Source organism: Anabrus simplex, chromosome 11 (assembly GCF_040414725.1).
Source record: "Anabrus simplex isolate iqAnaSimp1 chromosome 11, ASM4041472v1, whole genome shotgun sequence".
NCBI classification, from domain to species: Eukaryota; Metazoa; Arthropoda; class Insecta; order Orthoptera; family Tettigoniidae; genus Anabrus; species Anabrus simplex.
In genome coordinates, this window is record NC_090275.1 from 60,716,825 (window position 1) to 60,728,224 (window position 11,400).

The window sequence follows — 11,400 nt, forward strand, 5'->3', positions numbered from 1 at the left end:
TTTTTAATGATTTAATGACTAAACGTGTGAAACTAGACGAGACTAAAGAGATAGTTGTAAATGGAAGGTTTTGGAAGAACTCTGTTAATTCATAGAATCTTGCAGATTGAACGCTAAAAGGTATAATAGCCTACAAAGTATGCACCAAGGGTATGATTATCTGATGTTTGGAATCTGTATTTCCTCAACGGGTCTCAGACAATCAATCAAATTATTAATGTCAATAAATTCTTGGAGAAATGATAGACGGACAGACAATAAGTGATCTTACCGATGGACTTGGCGTGCATAATGTACAACCATTTAATGCACTACCAACAACTATTACTACTTTCAGTACGCTGTAGATTTGAATACGCTGTTGTTATACTGAATACCGGGCTGAGTGGCTCAGACGGTTGAGGCACTGGCCTGCTGACCTCAAGTTACCAGGATGGATCGTGGCTTAGTCCGGTGGTATTTGAAGGTGATCAAATACCTCAGCCTCGTGTCATTAGGTTTACTGGCTCGTAAAAGAACTCCAGGAGGACTAAATTCCGGCACCTTGGCGAAAAAGAGTAGTTAGTCGGACGTTAAGCGAAAAACATTATAATTAATATTTTTATATAGAATCCTCCCGTAGGTGGGGGGTGTTAAAATAACACAGACGGTATCGCTTGCCTGTCGTAAGGGGCGACACAAAGGGCCCTTGGTGCTCTTAACTAGGGAGCATGGGCTGGCGACCCTGGGGCGTCCTGGCCTTGCTTCCGCCTACTTGCGCCAAGCTCCTCACCCTCATCTATCGTATCCGACGTCCCTTGGTCAACTCTTGTTCCTTTCTGACCCCGAATCTATTACAGCATTCGAGGCCCAGGGAGTATTTAATTTTCACGCCCTTCATGGCCTTGGCCGATATCTTAATTTTTTGCAGTGGCGGATCTCTTCCATTTTTCTCTGGTTAGTATTATATAGAAGATGCTTGCCTGGCTGTACTTCCATTTAAAACAATAATCACCATCATCTGTTATATGACCCATGTAACAGTAAAGATATCGCAGTAATTGAAAGAGTATGGAAACGTTTACGGCCATGACTTCCAGGTTTCTTTGAATTCCTGTGCTCACTGTCGGAAGCAGAACTTATCATGCCCTGATGAAGGTCAATGCAATTTGGCTGAAAGCTCGGCTTCATTAAATAAATAATTGAGTGGCTTTAATCCAGTATTATTCTTCTTCTTAATCTGTTTACCCTCCAGGGTTGGTTTTTCCCTCGGACTCAGTGAGGGATCCCACCTCTACCACCTCAAGGGCAGTGTCCTGGAGCTTCAGGCTCTGGGTCGGTGGATACAACTGGGGAGGATGACCAGTAACTCTCCCAGGCGGCCTCACCTGCTATGCTGAACAGGGGCTTTGCGGGGGTGGGGGATGGGAAGATTGGAAGGGATAGACAAGGAAGAGGGAAGGAAGCGGCCGTGGCCTTAAGTTAGGTACCATCCTGGCATTTGCCTGGAGGAGAAGTGGGAAACCACGGAAAACCACTTCCAGGATGGGTGAGGTGGGAATCGAACCCACCTCTAATCATTTGCCATTCCGAGGCTGAGTGGACTCTTTTCCAGCCCTCATACCACTTCTCAAATTTCGTGTCAGAGCCGGGAATCGAACCCGGGCCTCCAGGGGTGGCAGCTAATCTCGCTAACCAATACACCACACAGGCGGACTAATCCGGTATTCGTTTATTTAATTACGTTATGACGAATTTCCTTTGAATATGATCTTCTAGGATCTGCTCATAGACGCACACTTAAAATCTCTTAGATCGCTTGCATATATTATGTTTATGTACAATGTTGTAAATAGGACCTCTGATAATTCGTATTTTATTTCATTATTAAAAGTCTAAGTTCCACCACCTCTGATAATTCGTCTTTTATTTCATTACTAAAAGTCCAAGTTCCGCAAGTGTGTTTCATTTACGTTCTACCGGGAAAATGTGAAAAGTGCCATTTCACAGAAAATGCAATAAGTATAACAGTATGGCCATGAACAACGTGAAACCAGATATTGGCTCCGACAAGCAAAAGATTGTCCATCAGCTCAGGGTCATGATTTAGGCGGAATGAAAAGCTTAAGCTGTCGTAAATGAATTAGTAGTTAAGTTTGTAGTAATTATTACATGAAATTGTTAAAGTCCTTGCCATCATAATATTCATTTATTGTATTAACACATATCTGATTATCATCATTATTAATACAATTAGTATATGCAGTGTTACTTCTTTAATTTGTAAAGTGCACTGTAATTGGGGATTTGTTCTCAGTTTTATGATATAGAATACCATCAACATTTCAGGCTCTTTCTGAATACACCTGGCGTTTGAGAACAGACAATTATTTCTACTCTCCTCAATTCAAGTCACCCTTTTCTTCTTCGCTTAAGAAGTTGGAATAATTCTATCCTTTACTTGGCAAATTAGTGCAGTATTTCATTTTGGACGTGACGTACTTGTCCTGTCCTCGCTGGTGGGGAGGGATGAAGGTCACGCAACCACTGGCTACTTGGTATAAAAGAGAAGAACTTTGAGGCAGCCAGTATCTGTCTCATCAGTAGCCAGCACTGACCACACAGGCACCAAACCACAGCATCATCATGAAGTTCTTGGTAAGATACAACTACGTTATTTCATAATATTAATACAACAATGGCTAAAAAATAAAGAAAGAATCTCCAGCTTTCTTGCCTTTTCTTATCGCGCTGTAGATCGTTTAGCCTCTGTTTTCCTCTGCAGATATTTTTGACCTATCTCGATAAATATTGAGATCCTTTATCCCTTAGTTACTCACTTTGTTCCAGACCTGCTCAATTGTAATATACGCCTATCTCATTCCTAGTGCGCTTTTTGAACCCAGAGAGATAATATCATCCTCCTCTCTTGAAGGATGAGAATTATTGTGTTCGTCACCTTACCAGTTCCTACAGTTCATTACCAGAGACCGGTCTTTGAGGAAGTAATAGGTCAGAATGAAAAACTGCAGAAGGGAATAACAAGTACACTCTACTGTAGTCTGCACAATGGTTGCGCTATGAAGTTTGCATAAACATCAGGGGTACGGCGCACTAGATCTCCTAGAATTTATGTTACTCTCACTACATTATGAAAGAGCGGGCTAGTCGTCGCTTCACAATAACTAAATTGGGTAGCACTCTAACCTATTATTGCCCATAATCCGGGGTCATTTCATTACTGTTCGAGAATCTGCACCTAGGAATAACTTCCTTAAGCTATGATTTACGTAAAGGAAATGAAAACTTTCTTCGCGTCCCTTGAATAGAACGAGTTCATCTAATAACGATCTGAACATTGTCAGTTTTGGTTGCTATTTGGATGAGTAATGTAAATTACAATATCAACAGAGTTAACCTTAGGTCCTTCTTTGGATCAGTGGTAGTGTCCCAACATAGCGGGTTTTGAAGGGCGGAATAAATATCTATGTGACGCCCATGTCGTATGATGTCGGCATATAAAAGTCTCCGGTAGCACATTTCGTGTTTACCTGATACAACTCATTAAAACTCAGCAATATTCGCCCAAGAAGAACCCTCCGTGGCTCAGGTGGCAGCGCGTAGGCCTCGTACCCATGGGCTTCGTGGTTCAAATCCCGGTCACTCCATGCGAGATTTGTGCTGGACAAAGCGGAGGCGGGACAGGTTTTTCTCCAGGGAACTCCGGTTTTCCCTGTCATCTTTCATTCCAGCAACACTCTCCATTATCAGTTCATTTCATCTCGCAATCATTAATCATTGCCCCTGAGGAGTGCGACAGGCTTCGGCATCCGGCATAATTCCTATCCTCGCCACTAGATCAGGTCTTCATTCGTTCCACCCGTGACCCGGTCACTGATTGGAAAACAGGTTGTAGGTTTTCTTTTCATTCGCCCAAGAGAGATTCGGTTTTCCCTGTCATCTAGTAGGCCTAGAGAAAAACACAACTCGGAAATTGGCGAGCAGCCTGTCAGATGGCGTCAAGTCAAAATATCTGTACACTGTTGCTTAGGCCAGGCGATTATTATTATCATTATTATTTTTTCTTTCTTAATCCGTTTACCCTCCAGGGTTGGTTTTCTCTCGGACTCACCCAGTGATCCGACTTCTACCGCCTCAAGGGTAGTGTCCTGGAGCGTGAGACATTGGGTCGGGGGTACAATGGGAAGGATGACCAGTACCTCGCCCAGGCGGCCTCACCTGCTATGCTGAACAAGGGCCTTGTGGGAGGATGGGAATATTGGAAGGGATAGACAAGGAAGAGGGAAGGAAGCGGCCGTGACCTTACGTTAGGTACTATCCCGGCATTTGCCTGGAGGAGAAGTGAGAAACCACGGAAAACCACTTCCAGGTTGGTTGAGGTAGGAATCGAACCCACCTCTACTCGGTTGAGAGGATCCCGTTCGAGCCCTCGTAACACTTTTCAAACTTCGTGGCAGAGCCGGGCATCGAACCCGGTTCTGCAGGGAGGCAGCTAATCACAATAACCACTACACCACACAGGCGGACTGGACTCTGGGAATATTTAGCGTTTGAAATTCCCTGCCAGAAATCCGAACATTTAGAAGGGCAATTCCATTTTTGAAGAGGCACATACTCTAGCTCTGAGATTCTTTCAGCCAACACATCAAGTAAGTATCATGCAAATTCCTGGGTACAAAGGTGATAGAGCGTGCAGCTTGGATGATCTCTATTCAGACGTTCAAGTCTGATTTCTTTCTTTCATTGCCTAAGTAACTCTCCTCCATATAAACTTATCAGCTTCTTGCAGAACATCTGTTTTATTTTGCCATGTTTTCCAACATCCATTTTCACATAACAGCTCAGATCAAGCGAAGCATTTTAGTAAGTTAATTAACAAATCGTGGATTGGAATCAAAGTCTATGATATAGCATTTTTGATTGACTTATCCTTAACAGCTGTTGCCTTTCTGCTCATAAATCATCATCACCATCGTGGTCATGTGAACGGCAATCTATTCTTAGCTTCATTCAGAATTTTCCTCCTATGTGTTCTATTGTTTGCATTTGTCTGCCGAAAACTGTTACAAGATTACCTTCCATTTGCTGGATCTATCTGATTCGAAGTCATTCCGGTAGTCTGTCGATATCTAGCAGTTTTCCTGCCAAACATTTCTACCCACCTTAGTCTTCGACTTCATTCATAAGCTACACCGCAGGATTCGGGGTTGGTTTCCATAAATTTTCGATTATTCCTTACTCTCCATCTCCCGATTTCTTTATAGGGCTAAATTCTTCCTCAGAATATTTTTTCAAAACTATAAAGCCTTGTTACACTTTTAAACTTTTATCACTGAGATTCTATATTTCGACACTGTGCGTTAACAAGGTAGCCTTTTAATTTTTTGTGCTCTTGAGACTAACATCGTACTAACATACAGTTTATCGTTTGAGTTCGGATTTTTAGGCAGTGTTATGTTAGAATGCAAACACACTGAAGTGAGAAACAAGTATACTCCATGCTGCATAAAGTTTATGCTATGCGGATTGCATACACATTAGGAATAACGTCTACCGAAACTCCTAGAATGTATGTTTCTCTTTCTACATTATGGAAGTACGGGCTATCGACACATCATACTAAACAAATTAGTTTATATTTATTTATCATATATTTGCCTCTGATTTCTATGTATTTCATTTGTTGATACAGGGATCCCTCATCGTGGCCATCGTCGCCCTGGTTGTCGTCGCTTCTGCCGTCGAAGAGTCCAGCAAGGACAAGCGTGGTGTGGCTGGTCTCGCCTACCCCGGTTACGCCGGTCTGGGCTACTCCAACCTGGGTTACTCTAACCTGGGCTACTCCAACCTGGGATACTCTGGACTCGGCTACTCCAGACTGGCCTACCCTGCCTACGCTGGTGCCTATGGTGGTGCCTATGGTTATGCTGCTGCTCCTCATTACATCGTCTAGATCACTTCTCGTCTCCCCTAAAAATTATCTCTCTCTGTATTTCACTTCTCCTTCCTAATAAATTGAGCACTCTTTAAAACTTGTGACTTTCAATTTTTATTTCGTAACAACTAAACTGAAGATTGCCTGCAATTGTACCTTTGATTTGAGTTCAACTTCCTGTTCCCCTGACGAGCACTAACTAAAATAAAATTTGGTAGATTGAACGTCTATTCAACAGATACTCAAATTTTAAATATCACGTGCTGAAAAAGGAGCGGCTGCAGGGTGATTCAAAAATGTTGTGAGATGGACAGGAGACAATGTTATGAAGGTAAATGGGATGAAAAGTCAAGTTGTAAGTTTGACCAAGATGAAAAGTCATCTTAGTTTTAATAATTGTTTTGATGTGGTGATAATGCCACATGTAGAAACACTGTATCTACATAGGTGTTGATGTAACGAATGATCTTTATTGGGGAAATCATATTAACGAGTTTGATAAGAAAGGTAACATATCTCTTCACACGATTACACTACCCAGCATGATTTCTGCGGCAAAGCATCTGATACGTGATTTTAACTAAGTAAGGTCTCCTGACTTCAGAAATGTCATTGGTTCTATAGTATCACATCTAGGTTTCGTGTTATTTGCCATTCAATGTCTGAAAATGTGTCATTGCGGCACAGTGCTGCTTTGTGATAACAGCGAATCTGCTGTTTGTGGATTCTTACCAGAGGAGCTTAAAGGCTGTACTATTTCATAACGGAAACATTCTAGCTTCGACTCCTGTGACACATTCCGTTTCACTACAAGAAAATTACAAATATCACAATGCAAACCGTTTTACATAAAATCAAGTATCATGAGCACCGGTGGGATGTGTGTAGTGACTTGAAGGTGTGTGGTATTGTATTAGAACAACAAGCAGGCTACACTAAATTCCCTTGTTATTTATGTGAATGGGACAGCAGAGCTAGGGACAAACACTGGTATAGCCTACACGTTCCTAGCCCAAGGGACAAGTTTTGACACTTGGTATGAAAAATGTTACAAATGTTACAAATGCTTCATTAGTTGAACCACAAAAAATTATTCTGCCACCGCTACACATCAAACTGGGAATCATGAAGCAGTTCGTTAAGGCCTTGGACAAAAGTAGCCCCTGTTTCAAGTACATTACAAGCAAATTTCCACATTTATCTGATGCAAAAGTCAAGGGAGGCATTTTAATGGACCATAAATTAAAAAGCTTCTGAAAGACAGAAACTTTGAACAGATGATGAATGCCGTGGAACTTGATGCATGGAATTCAATAAGACACATCATAATGAAGTTCCTAGGAAATTGTAAAGGATGAACAATACGAAACAATAGTGAAAACGATGTTGGGTGATATGAAAGAATTGCGTAGAATGAATCTGAAACTGCATTTCCTTCATTCTCATCTCGATCAATTTATGGAAAATCTTGGGGCTGTTAATGAAGAGATGGGAGAGAGGTTCCATCAGGACATCAAGGAGGCAGAAAGAAGATACCAGGGGAGGTGGGATGAACCAATGATGGCCGACTACTGTTGGTGTTTGAAAAGAGAAGACAAACTTGATAGAGTCAGACGACGCATGGGAGCCAAGCGTTCATTCCAAGCGGACATCTAGGACTGTAAACTTTGTTCACATTTATGAATACATAAAGATACTGAATAAAAGTTACATTGTTTGCTTGTAAATCACGTTTAATTGTCAAAATAAATTGCTTTCATTGCCTCAGAGTTGTTTGTTTACGTGTTTTTGTGTAAATAAGTATTAGGACTATATTAAAATAAATGCTAAATATTTCATTGTAATTTTATACTCTAAAATTATTCATTGTATATAATAATTCAAGACAATATTCAACTATTTCAATATATATATAATACAAATAAATATAAATATTTCCAAAATTATCAACATTTTTCAGTACTTTTTAAATGCAATATTCAGGTCTATCTCTTATTTTGATATACCTATTGCGAGAAAACGTGACGTGATACATATAAACGGACAACGGATTCGTGTTCAGCGACCCATGATTAGTTAAGATCACCTATCACACCTCCTGCCGCAAGAAAACAGTTTGAAAATGCTGGGTTGTGTTATGAGAGTATTTAGAGACGTATAAGTCTCTGGTAAGACCCCGATTAGAGTATGGTTCCAGTAAATGGGACCCTCACCAGGACTACTTGGCACGAGAACTGTGAAAAATTGAAAGGAAAGCAGCACGATTTGATCTGAGAGATTTCCGACAAAAGAGTACCTAGTGGTACGAAAATGTTGCAAGCTTTGGTCTGGGAAGACTTTCGAGCAAGGAGACGAGATGCTTGACTGTGTTGTATGTTTCGAGCTGTCAGTGGTGAGTTGGCGTGGAATGACATAAGTAGACGAAGAAGCTTGAGCGGAGCTTGTGAAAATAGGAAAGATCATAATATGAAGATAAAGTTGGAATTCAAAAGGATAAACAGGGAAAATACTCATTTATGGGACGAGGAGTAGGCGATTGGAATAAATTGACAAGGAGAATATTCGATAAATTTCTAAGTTCGTTGGAAATGTTTGAGAAAAAACTTGGTAAGAAATTGGTAGGGAATCTGCCGCCCAGGCGACAGCCCGAAATGCTGATCATTGATGACTGATGGATTGATCTAACTAATGTACATGCAACTCTATTTACGTTTATACATTTACAGATTATGATATCCACGGAAGCAATTTGGGTGAAGTCCCGCCATAGCCTACATTTACTGTACGTGAATATGTCCCGCTTTTGTTCGTCTCAGGGCCATCCTTCCCTAGTGAGAGTGTTCTTCATTCTTTTTTGTTGTAGGGTTATTGATTTGCAGTCCACCTCTATGCTGTAGTGGTCAGTCTGAAGAGCTGCCACCCGCGGAAATTCGGGTTCGATTCCTGGCTCTGTCATGAAATTTGAAATGTGGTACGAGGACTGGAACGGGCTCGTAGAGGGGGTTAGATTCCCGTCTCAGCCAACTTCGAAGAGCTTTTCCGTCGTTCCCACTTCTGCTCCAGGCAAATGCTGGGATGGTACATAACTTGAGGCCACAGCCGCTTCCTTCTATTTCCTCGTCTATCCATTCCAATCCTCCCATCATCCAACAAGGCCCCTGTTCAGCATAGCAGGTGAGGTCACCTGGGTGAGTTACGGGTCCTCCTCCTCAGTTGTATCCCTGACCAAATGTCTCCACTCCAAGACACTGCCCTTGAGGCGGAAGAGGTGGGAGCCCTCGCTGATTCCGAGAGAAAATCCAACCCAGGACGGTAAACTGATTAAATAATAATAGTAATAATAATAATAATAATAATAATGATAATAATAATAATAATAATAATAATAATAGTCCGCCTCTGTGGTGTAGTGATTAGCGTGATTAGCTGCCACCCCCGGAGGTCCGGGTTCGATTTCCGGCTCTGCCACGAAAATTTGAAAACTGGTCCGAGGGCTGGAACGGGGTCCACTCAGCCTCGGGAGGTCAACTGAGTAGAGGTGGGTTTGATTCCCACCTCAGCCATCCTCGAAGTGGTTTTCCGTGGTTTCCCACTTCTCCTCCAGGCGAATGCCGGGATGGTACCTAACTTAAGGTCACGGCCGCTTCCTTCCCTCTTCCTTGTCTATCCCTTCCAATTTTCCCATCCCTCCACAAGGCCCCTGTTCAGCATAGCAGGTGAGGCCGCCTGGGCGAGGTACTGGTCATTCTCCCCAGTTGTATCCCCCGACCCGATGTCTGAAGCTCCGGGACACTGCTCTTGAGGCGGTAGAGGTGGGATCCCTCGCCGAGTCGAGGGAAAAGCCGAACCTGGAGGGTAAACAGATGATGATGATGATGATAATGATAATAATAATAATAATAATAATAATAATAATAATAATAATAATAATAATAATAATAATAATAATAATACTGCATTGCAACGAAGAAACTTCAGGAGGTCTTCAGAATGGTTAAGTTGTGCTTTGCGGATCAGCATCCAAGCACTAACAACACAATGAAAACAACATCCATCATTTCTTCTTCCTCATGCATGTTGATGCAAACTGGTCTAGCTGATCAACTCCTATCATGCGTTTATTTTAGTACTTACAGCTTTTGTTGCTCCTCCAGGCAAATGCCGGGATGGTACCTACCTTAAGGCCACGGCCGCTTCCTTCCCTCTTCCTTGTCTATGCCTTCCAATCTTCCCATCTCCCCACAAGAACCCTGTTCAGCATAGCAGTTGAGGCCGCCTGGGCGAAGTACTGGTCACCCTTCCCAGTTGTATCCCCGACCCAGAGTCTGAAGCTCCAGGACACTGCCCTTGAGACGCTAGAGGTGGAATTCCTCGCGGAGTCCGAGGGAAAAACCGACCCTGGAGGGTAAACTGATAAAGAAGAATAAAAAAGAAAGAAAGAAGAAGAAGAAGTAACTTGACAAGTTAGGGTGAAGCACTATGGCCCAGGTTCAATGCCTGGCGCTGGCAGATATTTTACGGAGTCTGAAAAGCTTCGTGAGAACAATTCATTAGATATCGGTTGAAATCCTAATACTCAGCCTTTTTCGGTGTGGTTTTTAGTTTTGTTCCTCCAGACGAATTCGAGGATGGTATCAAATTTAAGACCACGGCCGTCTGATTCCATTCTGATTCCAACCTGGGAAGGATGCCCTGTTCCCAACTGTGATCAAGATTGTGTTCATCAGGCTCCGGAACTCTGCTTGACGGTGAAATTCAGTCGAGATTCTCCACTAAGTTGGGGGCTCGGCTGAACCAGGAAGGTAAAAATGTAGATACATTACAGAGAATAGCGAATATCAAAGTCACCTCCACACTCTGGCATCACACCATAGCTTCCAAGCATTCTTAACTATCTGCATTATTTTCCTTACTTATTCGCAGAATTTCTCTCTGATGGCGCAACAGCGTAAGTGTGCACACGCTGTTGGGAAGCCCGGATAGCTCAGTCGGTAGAGCATTAGGCTTTTAACCTAAGGGTCCAGGGTTCAAGTCCCTGTTCGGGCGAACTTTTTGTCCCTTGGATAATGTTAGAATTGAATATCTCCTTCAAATAGGTGTGGGGTAAAATGCACTCAATGTGCCCGTCAAGTGCACAGGGCAATTGGCACAGTGAAACAGACGATGTTCCTGAAGCTGCGAATTGGAAGCGTCTTGTTTAAATTAACACTTCAGTAAGCAGAAAAAATCTAGGCCGACAACGGTCTAGGGTTTTGTCTTCTTCTTCATGCATCTATTCATAAACTACAAATACTCATACACCTCTCTGAACGTACAAATCGCTATGAGTTTTAAGCCCAATTTCTTCAACGAATGTTAACTGTTAACGCGACTGTTAAGTAGACTTAACATACAATTTAACAAAATTACCGTTTCATCAAGAATTATCACTAACAAACTGTTAATGAAAACCTACAGCCTGTTTT

General features: G+C 42.2%; 1 protein-coding gene and 1 non-coding gene across 2 annotated transcripts; both read left to right on the forward strand.

Moving 5' to 3' along the window:
• The first annotated feature begins 2,592 nt into the window (after positions 1-2,592).
• LOC137502689 (lamprin 1.8-10-like) lies at positions 2,593-6,002 on the forward strand. The gene is made up of 2 exons (XM_068229642.1): positions 2,593-2,637; positions 5,693-6,002. Exons 1-2 carry the CDS (start codon positions 2,626-2,628, stop codon positions 5,951-5,953), a joined length of 273 nt encoding a protein of 90 aa, XP_068085743.1. The 5' UTR covers positions 2,593-2,625; the 3' UTR covers positions 5,954-6,002.
• A 4,906-nt stretch (positions 6,003-10,908) lies between these two features.
• On the forward strand, positions 10,909-10,981 carry TRNAK-UUU (transfer RNA lysine (anticodon UUU)). Its single transcript has one exon. It is a non-coding gene; the product is annotated as a tRNA-Lys (tRNA).
• Positions 10,982-11,400: the final 419 nt, after the last annotated feature.